General features: G+C 44.4%; 1 protein-coding gene across 1 annotated transcript in view; it reads left to right on the top strand.

Moving 5' to 3' along the window:
- Positions 1 to 13,488: 13,488 nt before the first annotated feature.
- The window catches only part of LOC121298672, a 29,356-nt gene continuing 24,095 nt past the window's right edge, over positions 13,489 to 18,749 (top strand). The window contains exon 1 of the mRNA XM_041225850.1: positions 13,489 to 13,556. Coding sequence (XP_041081784.1) covers positions 13,496 to 13,556 — 61 coding nt within the window. The 5' untranslated portion in view covers positions 13,489 to 13,495. The remainder of the gene's footprint in view (positions 13,557 to 18,749) is intronic.

Here is an 18,749-nt window from a genome sequence, read left to right as displayed (position 1 = left end):
AACACAAGGAGCTCATAGACTCTACAAGAGGAGCCACTCTCAAGATTGTAGAGGTCGAGAATGGAGCTCATATAGGAACTATATGAGAGGAGCCACAAGCATGTTAGGAGATTTTGTTTATTTTGGTATGATATACAAACAAGTGGAGGCCATTCGGCCCATCTTGCTCATTTGGTTGTTAGTAGCTTATTGAATCTCATCAAGCAGCTTCTTGGAGGATCCCAGGGTGTCAGCTTCAACAACGTTATCGGGGAATTGGTTCCAGGCTCTTACAATTCTCTGTGTAAAAAAGTGCCTCCTATTTTCTGTTCTGAATGCCCCTTTATCTAATCTCCATTTGTAACCCCTGTTCATTGTTTCTTTTTTTCAGGTCAAAAAAGTCCCTTGTGTTGACATTGTCAATACCTTTTGGAATTTTGAACGCTTGAAACAGGTCGCCACGTTGTCTTCTTTGTTCAAGACTGAATAGATTCAATTATTTTGGCCTGTCTGCATATGACATTCCTTTTAAAACTGGAATATGTGGAGGTTGTCGGAATCTTGTTCTCTTCCTGTCTTGCAATCTCTTGTAGTAATATATCTCATTAGCTGGGTATGTGTCTCAAATGCATGAATTGAGGGGCTCCCAAGTGGTGCATCCAGCAAAAGACGCTCCATGTGGACTGCAGGATGTGTCCCATAGCCTGGGGATCGCAGGTTCGAGTCACAGCCGACCGTGACCTGGAGATCCTAGGGGGCGCCGCACAATTGGCCGAGTCCTCCTCAGGGAGGACTTAGGTCGGCAGGGGAATCCACGGCTCACCGTGCACCAGCGAGGGGGCCTGTGGTTCTGCAGTGGAGCCTCCAGATCTGTGTTGTCCTCCACTATTATAGGACTGGTGGCCTCATTGTGGATCCACAGTGGGGAAAAATGATGGACTGGCACGTTCCGCTCAGATGAGGATACAGATAATAATTGGGCACGCTAAATGGTGGAGAAAACCAGGGTAAAAACTGAGACGACTAAATTTATATATATAAAAAAAACAAATGCATGAGTTGTGAGCATGTTATTCGGAGGACCAATACAACGTACTAGAGGACAGCAACCTATACTGGAAGACAGTTAGAGAAAGGAAGAATTGTGGAAGAGTGATGTCACCACAGGTTAGGTATAAAATGGGTTGTTTAGAGATCTCTGTTAGACCCGAGGAATGAATGAAGACTGCCGTCTCCAAAGTTGGCCTTTTTCGTTTTGATTTCTGAACTTAAAGTTTTAAACTGACTTCTTGTTGTGTTGAGAGAATCATTCTAGGTTAATCCACCCCCAGTGAGCCAGTTAACCCCAAGAATTAAGGATACAAATAAAATGTCATTTCCATCCTCCTTACTCATTGCGGTCATAGTTTCAGCCTGGTCATTTTTTCTCATGTGAAACAAACAGGAAACTTGCAACACGACAGTCCCTTCTGCATTTTCAGTTTGTATTTTAAACAGATAAGCTGCACATTGAATCTGAAAATAACAATGAAGAATTTGAGAGCTTCATGTCTGTGTTTCTTGTTACTCGGCTGTAGAGCTGGGTGTGGTAATTAATTTTATTATTTTTTATATATTAATAGATAAGTTCACTTTTACCAGCAGTGGTCTGTTCAAATTAAACAGACACGTTAAAGCATAGACACATGTTGGAAGAGACCCATAAGTGAGTTTAATCCTGAATGTTTGTGACTCTGAAAATCAAACGTTCACATTCAAGAAAAGACATCAACTGGGAAGAGATCGAGGGACCAACTCAGAAATGGGACTGTGACAGGATAGTGTTGCGGGCCCAGGTGGTATCAACAGGCAAGGAGACTCAGAGGCAGTAAAACTGCAGTTAAAGCGCTGCTGTGCTGTTTAATAAACAAAAAGCTATCAAAAAGTCAAACAAAACACTGCTCACAGAGCCAGAAATAAAAGGTCAAACAAAATTGTTCAATAAACACTTACAAAATAACTGGCACAAGGGCCAAAACAAAAGTTTAAACAAAATTGTTCAGGCTGGGCAGAGCCTTCACTGAACTTTGTCACACCAAACAAATGTACACTCACCCTGCTCACTCACCCTGCTCACTCACCCTGCTCACTCACCCTGCTCACTCACCCTGCTCACTCACCCCAAAACACCTCCAACAAACAAAGGAATTGCCCCTTTTTTATAGCATGTGGCTGGAGCCTAATGATCAATTATTCAATCAGCTCCAGCCACATTCTCACATGTATTTTGGCAGGGATAGGAAATTAACCCCATCCCTGCCAACCACCACCAAATCACCACACAACAATATTATTATTTACAGACAGGGCCCTGCCCTGACACAGGGACACATACATTAAGAAATGTTTTAAAACTATACTATGTATTTATTTTTTTAGAATTCTTATTTGAAAATAGTGGTTTTCTTTTTTTTTTTAATCACTATTAGTGTTTTCACATTAATAGAAAACAACAACTTCTGACTGTTGCACAACCCCTGCACCATTCCTATTTGTGACCGAGTTTAACTACATATTGTAACCAATAGTATTTAGAGTTTTACCTTTTATTTCTCTGTTTAGCCAGCTTTTAATTTAGTATTAAGTATGGAACCATATTTTAATCCAATTGACAATTGCAATGTCAGCAGTTGGATGTCTTGAACTCAGATAAGAACTCAGAAATTGTGCTGTTAGGTTTTCAGCAAAAACAGAGCTTGCAAATTCCTTAAAAATGGATTGATCTGACGCTGTCCAAACCGGGACTTCTTTATGTCAGGATGGGAAAGAGGAAAGGGGGACAGTCCTGATCAAACAGGGACACCTGCTCCCCCTAGAGGAGAGTTGGTAGGTAATGAATTAGTTAAGAATCCAAGGAGGGTGATACTCGTGATAGAATACTTTTACAAAAAGAAGTGAAATGGAGACAGAGGTTGCAAACTGAATCTCCAGGAGGTTTAAATTTCATTGGTTGCATTTTTGTAATAGGACTGTAGAAGAATTCATTGTAAAATAATCTATTGAAATACAGCTTGTGTGTATTGTTTTATTGTAATGTTAGCTATTTCCTTTTAAGAACACATGCATTCACTAATTGTAATAATCGGCAATTTATTATATAAAAATATAATGAAGTTTATTTGAATACACACTGAAGGCATCTACCGCAATGTGGCTGTTGTTTAAAAATGAATTTCGAATGAAGATATAAACAAAGTTATGAGACGTGAGTGCTGCTGTTCTTGTAACACCTTGAAGAGGCCCAGAGATGAATGAACTTTGTTGCACCTTGACTCACGAGTTAAAGGTGTGTGAATAGGATCCATGGATGTGAAAGAGAGAATGATGCTCATAGATATACTAACACTGCTACATGTTTATAAAAGTACAAAGTTTTTGATAAAAGTTTTGCTGGGAATACTTTATCAATGTATGTAAAAAAAAAAAAAAAAAAAAAAAAAAAAAACAACAAAACAAAACAAACAAAAAAAAACAACCTGTATTTTTTAAAAGCTAGCTCCAGAGCCTAAGCTAAATTCCTCCAACTCAGTCTGCCCTTAACTTCCACCTCTCGCGAGACTTAACTTGACGTCACTTAAAGCGACAGTGCTGTATGTTAACTTGCAATTTCCAAACCTTTTGAACTTTTGCAAGCAAACCTTAACGTTATATTAACAAAGTTTTTGACATTGAATTTCCATTGTTTTGCAGAAGGCATATTGGAAAATCAAACAAGCACAGAATGTAGTGGTGAAAACACAAGTTGTAAAATTAGGACCTCCCAAAATATATTAATACCCCGTTGCACATCTATACCCCAGGGGCTATGTGTGTGCCGAGCGTGGTTTCTTAATTTGCTATACATTTTGAGATACAGGTGTATATAAAAACGTCTTACATTTTATATATATATATATATATATATATATATATATATATATATATATATATATATATATATATATATAATTAATAAGTTAATGATTTGACTGTTTTACAGTTATGAAGGCAGTGGTGGGAAGAGGGTAACCCTTATAAAAGTTTCCCCTAGTAATAACATAGCAAAGTGTAATAAAACACACCGAAAGCATAGGTAAACATTGCAAATCACAGAGAGGTATGGTGAAGCATATTAATAAATATGGCAAACCAGGCTAAAATATGGTAAATGCAAAGTATAACCATAGGGGAAACATGATACAAGTGCAAATATTATTATTATTATTATTATTATTATTATTATTATTATTATTATTATTATTAGTAGTAGTAGTAGTAGTACTATTATTGTTCTATTTTTGTAGTTGTTATATTTCCAGGTTTGGAGCTGTACTCGTCTCTGGGGGAGACTGTTACCCTGCCTTGTGGGCGATTCCAGGAACATGAAAACTTTTTTATTTATTGGCTCTTTAGTCAAACATATGAATTTTCTCAGCTGGCCTCAGGTGGGAAGATTACAGTCAAACAGCCAGAGAGAGCTGCAAGACTGGAGGTGCTGCCTGACTCGTCTCTGCGGATACACGACCTGCACACAGAGGATAGCGGCCAGTATACCTGCCAACAATATGTAAATGAGCAGTTTCATTCAAGTCAGGCTTCTGTTGTTCTGAGCCTGCTCACCAGTAAGTGTGTTGTACTGTTTAAAGTAACTATTAGTGGTGTTAGAACCAGTTCTATTACTGTAGTTACTGTATCATACCCACTCATACTCATTTTACTAATCATAGTTCTGCAACTAGTGAACAAAAATGAAACAAAAAAAGACAGCTTTTTAGACTTGCTTTAAAAATGATACCAGGTTCTGAGTTCCATATGCAGGGGTACCCTTAGAAAAGATTCCCATAGTAAAAGCACAGCAAAATGTAAAAAGGCACAGTGAAAGCATGGTAAAGTGTCCCACAGTAAAAGCACAGTAAAGTGTAATAAAGCATAGGAAAGTATAGGTTGGCATTGTAAAGTCCAGAGGTCTTTAATACAGTTTTTCATTGGTTTTCTCTTTCAGTTACAGCTGACCCAGGTAGAGACTTAAAGAGAGGCACCGCTTTATCTCTACAGGCTGCCTGCCATCGACAGGTGTAGATCAGCCAAAGTGTCTTTGTATTAGAAAGCTCTAGTGCCATCTAGTGCACAGTAATTTATTGACAACAAAACAAAAGGTGCCTTGATTCAAACAGATCAGTTACTGACTCTTGCTTTTAAGACATTCTGGCTGATCTAACCAAATGAAAATATAAGAAAATGGATTTTAAAACATTGGTTAGCTCCCTTTTTATGTGTATTCACAACTTTGAAAAAGACTTGTAGTCAATGTGCTCTTTAACGTTTTTACTCCATATTCAACCACTGTTAGTCCTATTTAATGACCAATAGGGGCAATACATATGCTGTCAAACAGCAACTGGTGTTCTAGTTGGTCTACCATCCAAGTACTAACTAAGCCCACCCTTGCTTAGAGTCTGAAATCAGACAGTCTCAGAACTAGCGGGGAGTACAGAGCCTCTCACTGGGGATTCTCACTCTCCGGGGGTTGAAGGGGCTCCCGCCAAGCGGGAGACAAGGAAGAGGAAATGGAGAGTGTGGAGCATTGTTGCGTACAGGGTTCTCCTCGACATGGAACGGAAAGGGGTTGAGGAGAAGTCTGAGATCCTGCTGAGGGTCTCGCACCTTTGGTTTTATCAGCAGGACCAGGGGGGATGTTTGCTCTCTGGTCCTAAGGACCCCCTCAAGATACCTGACAGAGTCTGGGTGCAAAGCTACCCCTGGATCATGCAGTGGGCATCTCGGGAGCCAGCCACTCCGATCGGCCGTGATCCAGGACATCCCAAATTCTGGCCTCACCGGCTGAGATCATCTGCCTCCGCACCGAGGGGGACTCCGACACCTGCACATAGAGGTGGGTGTTGTGCAACAGTGGCTTGGCTCACAGAGAACATGCTCCAGGTTTTGAGCAGGTCTCAGTAGAAGAACGGCAGATTGGGGAGACGGATCCCAGGGAGGTCGAGCCTTAACAGCTGCTGGTCGTAGCTCATGTTGTGCAGCTGGTGCATGAGGAGGGAGGCCAGGGTGCACCATTGCATGGCCGGGTCTGCCTACAGGGATCTGTGCAGGGTCTGTAGGTGGAAGGTGTGCACCTGATTCCTGATGCACACCAACCCTTGCCCTCCCTCATCCAGTGGGAGGCACAGAACCCTGACAGAGGCCCAAAACTTTCCAGCCCAGAAGAAGTCCGTCAGCTTTCTCTGGACCCTGGCTACAAACTCAGGGGGCGGGCTCAGGGCGGTGAGTGGATGCCACAACATCAGCGCCACCAGCTGGTTGATCACCAGAGCCCTGCCCCTGAAGGAAAGCAGTTTCAGCAGACCTGACCATGACCTCAGTCTCACAGCAACATTGTCTTCCAACTCCACCCAGTTGGGTGCGACCGAGGTCTCCTCGGTGCTCAGGAAAGGAGAAGCACAACGCACCAACTTTGTTGGATGAGTGAGTTGCACTTGACTTTTAATTTTACCACCCCCTCCCCGATCCCAACCCTAGGGGATGTGGCAAGAGAAGACAGTGGAAGGACCTTCTTGGGGACCATATACACCATTGATACGAAAGGTGCAGGCATGGTTTCGGCAATTTACTGCCGTAACCAGATGGTTCTGTCCCCTCTGAAGGCCCATCTTTGAAAGACTGAGGCACGGTCTCAGGCCCGTCCTCAGTCTTCACAGAGAGGGTATCTACCTGCAGGGCACCACCTCCGTCTGCCCATTCAGGTTCTTCCCCTCCCTCTTCCTCGTCAGCGGTGGTCACTGGCGCGGGTTCCAGGTTCTCGCTTTTAGGACCCTTGTCAGCCCCTTGAGGGGGGTAGCTGAGGCATCTGTTCCAGGGGCCCCTCCTTTGCCACCGAAACCAGACCCTCAGTGGTGGTATTGGGGCCGGTCTTTTTACACTTGTGCGTAAGCGAAGAAGTCACGCTGGTGGTTGACGGAAAGTCAACCTGCCTGTCATCTCCCTCCTCCCCATCGGAGAGCCCAGTCTGTGCCTTCCTCTTCCTCTTTATTCCATTGAAGGACACCCTATTCTGCATCTCGGGGGGCACAACAGGAGCGGTTGTTTCTCTGGTGGTGGGATGCTCAAGCCCCTGGGTGCCTCTCCCTTTTCCCCTTCAGTTGTTTTGGGGAGAGGGGCAGGTGTTGCTTTAGCGCCGTCAATTGCTTTCTTCCGCTGCGCACTCTTGTGTGGTGTAGAGGGTCCGGCTGCTTCCGCGGTTCCCTCTCCCTTTCCCCCCTCGGATGCTGTTGGGAGAGAGGTGGGTACTTTTTTACCCCCATCTTCTAGCCCCATAGAGGTCCCAGGGGGGAGGTGGACTCGGAGGGACACGGTGCTTGGGCAGATGTTTTGGCGCCCTTCTTGAGCTGGGGCACCTCTTTTTCTGGTGCCCCAGCTCTCTGCAGTGGTATAGAAAATGACATAACTGGTCCCCACAGGGGAGTGTCCTGAGTTTTCTGTGCGGTGATTCGGCCTCTCCTTACCCCCCCCCGCAGCACGTTTCAAAGTGCATGGATGGATCAGTTTCTTATATACCTTAAAACTATCAGTACGGCAGAAGGCAAGCCAATGATGATTCAGATATTAGCATATAAGGGAAACAATTTATAACTATGCATACGTGGTATATAGCTAAGGAAGCAAATAACAGAATGGCTGTTTTGTGTGTTTAGCAAAAAAAGAAAGACAAGTCTAGCTCATCTTATTATCCATTGTCTCACAGCTGCAGCTGCAATGTAGGCAAAAGCGTACAAGGTTATGGGAACAAGATTACAGTACTCTTCCATGGCAGGCAAATCCAATTTTCTATAATATTTCTCTTACATTCCTTGCCCTCCAGGGCTTCCTACCCATGGTCCGTAACGAGCATGCGTTGATCTGCACGGACAACACATTAGTGGTGGTGAATGTTAACCACTAGGGTGGCCTTCGGTCCCTGGGGTTACATCGCTTTGCCTTCAGGCTTTTGACTTGGGCCCAACAGAACCTGCTGTCCCTTTGGGCGACGCATGTCCCAGGCATGGACAAGTCCGACTGCGGACCTCCTTTCGAGGGAGAATCCGTGTCTGTCGGAGTGGCGGCTCCACCCTCAGGTGGTGCAGCGCATTTGGGAATGGTTCGGGCGCAGGTTGATCTTGCGGAGACGACTTTGCCCTTTGTGGTATTCCCTTCACCGCTTCAGCGGTCCACTCGCCATCAATGCCCTAGCCCACATATGGCCCAGGGTGCTCCTTTACGTGTTCCCACCTCTACCATTACTCCCGGCCTTTCTCGAAAACACCAGGATCTTCTCAGTCAGACGAGAGGTATACTTTGGCACCCAGAGCCGGGCAGGCTCCAGTTATGGGTCTAGCCCCTGAAAGGGACCTCTGGTCAGCCTTGGGGCTTTCAGACATGGTTGTGGGTGCACTGCAGAATGCTAGGGTGCATTCCACTAGGTTGCTGTGCGCCTATACGTGGAAATATGGTAACAGTGTGTCACTGCGTGCAAACCCTGCTTTTCTCTCCAAGGTGGTTTCAGCCTTCTGCATGAATCAGTTTGTGGGACTGGAGTCCTTTCATCCTCCACCATTCTCTTCGGAGGAGGATAGGAAGTTTAACTTTCTCTGTCCGGTTCGGGCATTGACATATTATGTGGATAGGATGAGAGCGCTGAGTCAGTCCGACCAGCTCTTCGTCTGCCATGGAACATGGACCCTGGGACAGCCCCTTTCGAAACGGCGACTGTCGCATTAGATCGGCTGCGTATGATGGTGCTGGCTTACCCATGTGGCTAAGTCATGGGCCCTCTTTAGAGGTGTCTCCATAGCTGAGATCTGTGATGCGGCTAGCTGGGCTACCCCGCACACTTTTTCCAGGTTCTATCGCCTGAATGCGATAGATCCCTCATTGCCTTTGGGCACAAGGGTCCTTGAGGTTGCACGCTCGCACTGCTGACAGTGGTCAGAAAGGGCTAAGGCGTCCCTCATATGCTGCCGTTCTTCTCTCCCTGGCGACAGCTCTGCTACTCGTTTTCCCATAACGATGTTTTGATGGCCATCTTCGAATCTTTCAGTATGTGTTGCAAACAGCAGCAGAACTCAACGGCAGTGCTTGAGAACACAGCAGGACTCGGGCACAGGAATATCACGTATCCAAGTCCAGCTGCAAAACTGCATCTGCACAAGCATGGAATCATGCGGGCATACAGAATTCAATTGTGTACAGAAACACCAGTACTCCTATGTAGACATTTTCCAGTTCATCACACCTGTTTAAATTGTAATAATGTGTTACACGTTCTTTAATATATTTACAGTTGTTTCAAGACACTTAAGAAAAAAGAATCCACCCCCCTCCCCCCCCTTTTTAAAAGAAAGCTTAGCAGAGCAATGATCACACACACGCACACACACAAAACAAAACAGTAGCATGTTTCTCCTTGGTTACATTAGTGCAGATATGTCATGTTTTCTGTACTTATTTTTTCTGAAATATTTACAACCAATCAAGTGCTTTCTTTAACTGAAAGACGTTTAAAAAAAACAAGAACAAACAGAAAAAAAAACCTCCAGCAACAATGACATTCCACCTGTTCCAAACATAAAAAATCTCCCTCATCATGCAATCGGGTTGTAGTGTATTATGATGACAACTAATACGAGTTGCGCACGCAGCACTATTCTGCGTGAGCCAGCCTTTGAGAGCATCACTGTGGGAGCCTTCATTATGCAGCTAACCCTGCTCTACGGTATGCAGTTACTTCAATCCCATCCTATCTTTAGGACCCAGGGGAGCCCTGTGGTAGGCATGCATCGACAGCGCGAGGCACACTCATTGCAATGTATTCTGCAGTCTAAAAGTCACACACATAGTGAAAGAAATGTGTTTCTATTACAATTTCACCAGCAACATTGCTATTGGAAATTCAGATTGACTGATACCGTGTCTATATACGACAAGAATTTGTTCATTTAAAATAGAAGCTAGTTGACCATGAAATGTTACTGACAGTATTGATCTGCCACATGTTGTGTTTTTTTAATACTGATCTTTCAGTACCAATGAAAAAGCACCTTCATACATTACATATAAAGTACAGCCATCTGTCTGTCAATAGGCCTCAGATAAAAAATAAATTAGAACACACGTCATATGTAGCACACACTTTTGTTTAAAAGGTCTGTTCCTCGCCCGACTGAATACTATGATACACAAACAGGGGCGGTGGAACTAGGCATGCTGGGGGTGCAGGAACTGAAGAGGAATTCTGACGAACTTTCAATCTTGTGTGTTATATGTGCACCCTGCATTTCTATATACATTTAATTGAACACGAGGTGCCTTTGAGACTAGCAAGCAGTGAATGCATCAGCTGCAGCTGGCCCTTTGGGCTTGTGAACAACAGTGTTCCCCCTTCCCCAGGACACCAACTTTGATAACACTGAGACTGTCTTTGTTATGATTCTGTCTTGTGCTGTGATAACGGAGGATCCCGTCAGATCAAAGGATTTACACCCTGGCCCCAGGAAAAAACTGCCCAGGACAATTGGTTCTGGTAGACTCCAGCACAGCTGGAACCACATGCAATGAACAAAAGGCCTTATCACAAACTTCTGTGACATTCCAACTAGAGACACACTGTATCTTGTAACACTCTGCATAAAATCTAATGTAACCCTTCTTTCTACAACAGTCTCTTGTAGACTCTCCCCTTGTATACATTGATTAAAATATCTAGAGCTGATAATAAACCTGAATCCTGAGTCTCTTTGGATAGCGCAGAATAAATCCACTACAGAACCCTACATACAGAATCGAAGTGTGTGACAGCAGGTAACATTTATGCAATTAGTTCATTAGCTAGAGCTCCTGTCATGTTATATGTGACTGTATACAGTATTGGCATCCTGCACTTAATATAAAATCATTCAAGAATACATGTATACAAGCATTAAGTGAACTTTATCCACTAATTAATACAACAAAGACCAAAATACACTGTTCTGATAGTTTTCAAACAATCTTTATAAACAATATCCAAACACACGTAAACCATTTAAAATATTTGTTCATGCCAAAGTATTAGCACCTTTACATTAAGAGCATGTACAAAATAAAGCATCATTATAAAGTCAATAAGCCAGAGAAAGAAGTCATTCTTTTCAATATCTGTTGAAGAACTGTCATGGAAGTTTTTCACTCAACTTCTGAAAGAGACTCAGTGAGACAAACAAGGTCGAATCGAACAAAGTTTATTACTCAAGGCTTGCAAACCTGAGAACACGCTCAAGACACGCAGGTGTTAGGAAACCGAGCAATGTTCTGAGCTCCGCAGAGCTGGTAAGCATAATATATACCTTGTAACCTACAGTTATTGCCAGCCAATCACAGAAGCTTAACTCAGTATACGTTGGATAGCAACAACTTGGAAGATTAAGATGAGACCAATCATATGCAACAGTAACAACTTATCCAAATTGCAAACACCCTAAAATTATACCTATTCTAAGTAAGTCGGTGTTTCTGTGAAGTGTCACGTATGCAGCTTGCGGTTGCTAAATAAAGAGAACTTCCTCTTTCTAGCTAGTAGTCAGTATTTTTCTATCCCTTATAGTTGCCGCTTGCCCTGCAGCAAGAAAGAGGACATATGTTCAAAGACAACTACCAGTACATAATACATTATTATTATATTATACCTAAATCTTATAACCCGTAATAGCATTTAAATCTGAGCATGGAAACCCTTAACAATCATAGCAGTAGCAACATTATAATATTCCCACCACAGAACGTTTTGGCAACATAGCAGATGATGGTCAAGACAAAGAAGCTCATAGCAGATTGCCACAAAGCATCAGGCATAATAGAGCATCAAAGAACTGTACAAAGGCACCTGAACACAGAAGGGCTGCATGCAAATAGATCTTGTCTGCAAACCACTTTTAAAGAAAATTCATAAAACAAACCATCTGAAATATGCCAAGAAATAGGAACAGGAATCTGAAGCATTCAACAAAATTATCTGGTTCAATGGCACTAATATAATATTTTCACAAAAATGGAGAAAAAAAAGGGAAAACCTTTAATGAAGAAAGCCTTGTACCTCCAGTTATACACAGAGGTGGTTCAATCCTGATATTGGTGTGTTTTAGCAAGTCATGGACTGGAGGCATTGCTGTGATTGAAGATCGAATGAATGCAGCCATGTATCAAAACATTCTACAAAATACAATGATACCATCTGCTCGTGGGCTGATTGGCAGACAGTTTATCTTCCAATTCAACTACGACCGAAAGCATACAGCTAAGCCAACTCTGGAATTCCTGAAGAAAATGAAGATAAAAGTTCTGGAATGGCCTTTGCAATCACCAGATCTCAATTCGATAGACATGGTTTGGAATCAAATGAAAAAAAGCTGTGTATCCAATCTGTTTTAGCTGAGGGAAATATGGTTTGGTTTTTTTTAAGATTATTGGTTAAATTACTAGAAATTTTGTATTTTGCTTTATACACTCAAAGCCATTTTTGCTAAATTGCCTTTCCCCATGTAAAAAGCACATTTCTGAATGTCCTAGAAGCATGTTATTCTGGACTAATAACCAGAGTTTGCCAATACTTTTGGTTTCAACTGTACATGCATCTGCAGCTTAAAACCAATTATAATAAAATGTCTACAAATACATAGTTTCAGTCTACAAGCTTTCGAGGAGCGTGGGTAGAAAGGGTTAAAGGTTCTGCTATTCAGCGTGCATAGAAAAAAAAGAACAAGCTCGGATTGGAATGCTGTGGAGCGCCTTTGATTCAAATGTGATAATGCAAAACAGTCTGAAAATATGGCATGTTTGCAAATCAAAACTAGTGTCCTGCCTTTCACCTGCCGGAGGGGTGTGGTTGTGGGGGCTAGTTGGCATAATGGATTGAGTTAATGCACTAGACTAGCCTTTCACCTTTGTTGAGCCTTAACTAGATAATTGCTAATTATTGATTAATTAGGCTCCAGCCACATCCCATAAAAGGAGAACCCAGAGCTCCATTTGAAGAGAGGAGTTTCGTAAATGTATGTTGTGGTTTCTTACTGTTTCTTTGTAGAATTCAGTGAAGGCTCTGCTCAGCCTGAACAGTATTTTTGTATGTTTGTTTAAATCTTTGTTTTGCCCTTGTGCCTTTTTGTTTATATTTTTGTTTATTTAAGTGTGCTTTAGCACTTTTACTGCAGTTTCTCTGTCTTGCTGTTACATTTGTTTAAAGATCCAAGACTCATACCAGTAAGGTAATTAACAAGAGAAATACTAGAATTGCAAATCTAAGAATAAAATGTCATTTCCATCCTCCTTGATCACTGTGGTCGTGATTTCAGCCTGGTCATTTTTTCTCCTGTGAACAAACAGGAAACTTGCAACACGACAGTCACTTCTGCATTTTCCTCAGAGAGAGGTTTTGTATTTTAAACAGATAAGCTGCACATTCAATTTCAAAATAACGATGAAGAATTTGCTGGTTTTATTTCTGTGTTTCTCTTTATTCAGCTGCAGAGCCGGGTATGGTAAGTAATTCGTATTCTTTTTAAATATTAATATATAAGTTCAGCTTTTACCAGCAGTGGTCTGTTAGTGGTCCATAGCTGAGTTCAATAAGACTTGTGACAAAGAAAGCAAGCTGGGGATTTCAAGACGGGGTGTGCTGAAGATCGTACTGGGAATTGCTTTTAAGAAGTATTTATCAGCAGTGTGGCAGGCTGGCGAGTGGATAGAGGCCCAGAGACAGACTGCAGTTCAAAAAAATAACTATTTTATTATAAATAAACACAAAATGAAAGGGCACAAGGGCCAAAACAAAGCAATTTAAACACAAAAAAGATAAAAAGCAAAACTTACAAAAATAACAGTTTCCAGGCTGGGCGATGCCTTCACTGGATTCAAACTTTCTAAACAACCCAAAAAAAACCAACCTGCTTCCTCAGCTCCCTCTCCCCAAATGAGAAGCAGAGGCCTCCTTTTATATCAGGTGGCTGGGCGCTGATTGATCGTTAATCAACCTAATCAACTAATCAACCCCAGCCACCTGAACATAATAAACCCAGGCAGGCAGGGGAAGTTAACCCCATCCCTGCCAATTTAAAAGGGCAGAGCTTTGCTCTGCCACACACCTCCCCCCCATGTACAACGTACACCGGCCGCAATCGGCCAACTCCCCCCTTCCCCCCACGAGTCCAATTATGTCCCTTGGGTGGGCTGTTATGGTGGGTGGTGGTGGGCGGGGTTGATGTCGGAGCCCCCAAGCCTTCTTTGGTTGAGGGGGCCCCGAATGTCCAAGGTAGCATGGCGACGGCGGCCCGGCTCCCTCTGGTGGCGGAGGCGGCGGCCCGGCTCCCTCTGGTGGCGGAGGCGGCGGCGGCCCGGCTCCCTCTGGTGGCGGAGGCGGCGGCCCGGCTCCCTCTGGTGGCGGAGGCGGCGGCCCGGCTCCCTCTGGTGGCGGAGGCGGCCCCTCCCTCTCGGGCTCTGGAGCGGCCCGGCTCCCTCTCGGGCTCTGAGAGCGGCGGCGGCGGCCCCTCCCTCTCGGGCTCTGAGAGCGGCGGCGGTGGCTCCTCCCTCTCGGGCTCTGAGAGCGGCGGCGGTGGCTCCTCCCTCTCGGGCTCTGAGAGCGGCGACGGCGGCTCCTCCCTCTCGGGCTCTGAGAGCGGCGACGGTGGCTCCTCCCTCTCGGGCTCTGAGAGCGGCGACGGTGGCTCCTCCCTCTCGGGCTCTGAGAGCGGCGACGGTGGCTCCTCCCTCTCGGGCTCTGAGAGCGGCGACGGTGGCTCCTCCCTCTCTCTCTGGCTCTGAGAGCGGTGGCTCCTCCCTCTCTCGGGCTCTGAGAGCGGCGGCGGCTCCTCCTCCCTCTCGGGCTCTGGGAGCGACGGCGGCGGCTCCTCCCTCTCTCTCTGGCTCTGAGAGCGACGGCGGCTCCTCCCCCTCTCTGGCTCTGGGAGGACGGCGGCTCCTCCTCCCTCTCGGGCTCTGGGAGCGGCGGCGGCTCCTCCTCCCTCTCTGGCTCTGGGAGCGACGGCGGCTCCTCACCCCTCTCTGGCTCTGGGAGCGACGGCGGCTCCTCCTCCCTCTCTGGCTCTGGGAGCGACGGCGGCTCCTCACTCCCTCTCTGGCTCTGGGAGCGACGGCGGCTCCTCACTCCTCTCTGGCTCTGGGAGCGACGGCGGATCCTCCTCCCTCTCTGGCTCTGGGAGCGACGGCAGCTCCTCCTCCCTCTCTGGCTCTGGGAGCGACGGCGGCTCCTCACCCCTCTCTGGCTCTGGGAGCGACGGCAGCTCCTCACCCCTCTCTGGCTCTGGGAGCGACGGCGGCTCCTCACCCCTCTCTGGCTCTGGGAGCGACGGCGGCTCCTCACCCCTCTCTGGCTCTGGGAGCGACGGCAGCTCCTCACCCCTCTCTGGCTCTGGGAGCGACGGCAGATCTCCTCACCCCTCTCTGGCTCTGGGGGCGACGGCGGCTCCTCACCCCTCTCTGGCTCTGGGAGCGACGGCGGCTCCTCACCCCTCTCTGGCTCTGGGGGCGACGGCGGCTCCTCACCCCTCTCTGGCTCTGGGAGCGACGGCGGCTCCTCACCCCTCTCTGGCTCTGGGAGCGACGGCGGCTCCTCACCCCTCTCTGGCTCTCGGGAAGGCGGCTCACCCCTCTTTATTGGAGTGACCGGGGCATCTCCCATGTCTACCGCCAGGTAATTAACCACCATGAGGGCAACCTCTGGGAAGGACGCCGGGTGGTGTTGTTCCTCCCACTGTTCCCACCTCTCCCCATCTCGACGCCACAGCGTGTTGATAACTATGGGGAGATCGTGGACGAGGTCTGCCTCAGGGTGCATCAACCAGTCCCAGATCTCCTGGGACGGTGGTGAAGGTGGTGGTGCTGGAGGTAGTGGGGTGGCCCCTGATGCCCGGGGTGAACACTGCACCTCTTCCTGGGCCTGGTTGTAGGGGCATCCTGCCCAGTTGTGGCCATCCTCCTCACACCGGCCACACCAGTTTGCCGGTGGCACGTCTGGGCAGGACCGCAAACGATGGTCCTCCTTCCCACACCAGGAACACCAGGGGAAGAGGCTGGCCGGGTCCTCCAGCGGTGGCTGCAGCAGCTTACATTTCTTCAGCTGCTGCTGCTTTTCCTGCCTTTGCCGCTGTCTGCTCTTCTTTCCCATTTTTTTTTTTTTTTTTTTCAAAAAAAAAAAAAAAAAAAAAATTATCCCAAAAATTCCACAAAACAAAACAAAAATACTGCTCTGAGCCTCTAGGTGGCGCTATCCCACTTCTAACACCAAATGTGGCAGGCTGGCGAGTGGATAGAGGCCCAGAGACAGACTGAAGTTCAAAAAAATAACTATTTTATTATAAATAAACACAAAATGAAAGGGCACAAGGGCCAAAACAAAGCAATTTAAACACAAAAAAGATAAAAAGCAAAACTTACAAAAATAACAGTTTCCAGGCTGGGCGATGCCTTCACTGGATTCAAACTTTCTAAACAACCCAAAAAAAAAAAAAACAACCTGCTTCCTCAGCTCCCTCTCCCCAAATGAGAAGCAGAGGCCTCCTTTTATATCAGGTGGCTGGGCGCTGATTGATCGTTAATCAACCTAATCAACTAATCAACCCCAGCCACCTGAACATAATAAACCCAGGCAGGCAGGGGAAGTTAACCCCATCCCTGCCAATTTAAAAGGGCAGAGCTTTGCTCTGCCACAAGCAGGTATTGACTAAATCCACGCATTGATTTCAAAACAAGATATAATTAGTAATACCTCAATATCATAGGTAACATCACTACTATGATAAAATACAAACATTAGTTAATGTTAATTTGTCTATATAAGGGTTGACGCCTACATTATGCGATTAATATTTAAATATAAATATAGGGGTTCAGTCCTTAACATTTCATATTCAGTATAGAACTATATCCACCATTCCAGTGTTCTGTTTATCAGATATATAGAAAGGAACATGATAGAAAACAAATGAGGCTAAGCTATAAAAATAAATTATAAAAATATGCTTTTCAGATATCAACATCAAAAGTGGCTAACCAGTCTAAACTGTCAAACTAACATTAAAAGTTTATACTAAATATTTTGGTGGTAAGGGTGTGTGTGTGTGTGTGTGTGTGTGTGTGTGTGTGTGTGTGTGTGTGTGTGTGTGTGTGTGTGTGTGTGTGTGTGTAGATATATAATGTGTGTGTGTTTTAAGGATCTGAAATCAATCAAATGCATATTTGAGTACTCATAAAAAAATTAAGTTTATTACGTTTTTAACAAAAGTAGAATATAGAAGTTAGAAATCATTTAAACAAACATTTGCATTTTCATAATCAAGCCGACTCCTCTGTGACTCCGTACGCGAGCAGGATTCGCAGCACAGTACGTCCAGTAACGGTGTTAAGCAGCATCTGTTGTGTTGGAAGAAATGAAAGCTGCAATATGTTTCAGTTCGGAAGCAGTTCAATTGCATTTAGCATTACATACGTCACAACCTGTAGATAAACTCCATCAGTGTTGAATTGGTTCCGACTTCCGTAGTTGTTGTTTTTAAATACACACAATATCAGTTGCGTTAAATTCTTGATTCAATTGTCCATCAAAGTTGCGTTGTTTATATTTTTAATCTTTAGCAAAGTGATACGTTGTATTAAACTTTCTTCTTCTGGTTGCCTGTAGATATGTCTTATATAAACAAATAGGATTTTATTTGAATCTTAAAGTCTTTGAAACGTAATAATTATGCACTAGTAAGACCTCATCTTGAATATTGTGTGCAGTTCTGGTCACCTCGCTATAAAAAAGATATTGCTGCTCTAGAAAGAGTGCAAAGAAGAGCGACCAGAATTATTCCGGGCTTAAAAGGCATGTCATATGCAGACAGGCTAAAAGAATTGAATCTGTTCAGTCTTGAACAAAGAAGACTACGTGGTGACCTAATTCAAGCATTCAAAATTCTAAAAGGTATTGACAATGTCGACCCAAGGGACTTTTTCAGCCCGAAAAAAGAAACAAGGACCAGGGGTCACAAATGGAGTTTAGACAAAGGGGCATTCAGAACAGAAAATAGGAGGCACTTTTTTACACAGAGAATTGTGAGGGTCTGGAATCAACTCCCCAGTAATTTTGTTGAAGCTGACACCCTGGGATCCTTCAAGAAGCTGCTTGATGAGATTTTGGGATCAATAAGCTACTAACAACCAAACGAGCAAGATGGGCCGAATGGCCTCCTCTCATTTGTAAACTTTCTTATGTTCTTATGATTGTTTTTTCAACAACCAACACATGTTAGAATGCAGTTGGTCAACTTTGAAACAAACAGCCTAGAAGTTGGAATAATGGCAGGATGAACCATTTCTCCACTGGCTTTTACACCATGGCAATGGAAGTAATTACACCGCGTAACGATTATTATTATTATTATTATTATTATTATTATTATTATTATTATTATTATTTGTTCTTGGGTAGTAAGTGTTATTTCTTAATTGCTTATGCCTAAAAAGTATAGAAAATGGCTATTATTCCCCACAAACTTTGCTTTTGTGACCAGGACAGTGATATTTCAAAATATCACTATTTCCAATGGGAAAACGGGCAAATGTGTGTCTTTTCGTTCACATAAACTCAGAAAAAAACAACATATGAATCCAAATTAACATGTATTTATACTAAAGTAATGCAAAAATGACTACAAATGATTTAGACTATAATTGTA

This window comes from Polyodon spathula, chromosome 24 (assembly GCF_017654505.1).
Source record: "Polyodon spathula isolate WHYD16114869_AA chromosome 24, ASM1765450v1, whole genome shotgun sequence".
NCBI classification, from domain to species: domain Eukaryota; kingdom Metazoa; phylum Chordata; class Actinopteri; order Acipenseriformes; family Polyodontidae; genus Polyodon; species Polyodon spathula.
Note: the sequence above shows the minus strand (reverse complement) of the source record. Positions and strands in the feature narration are given on the sequence as shown.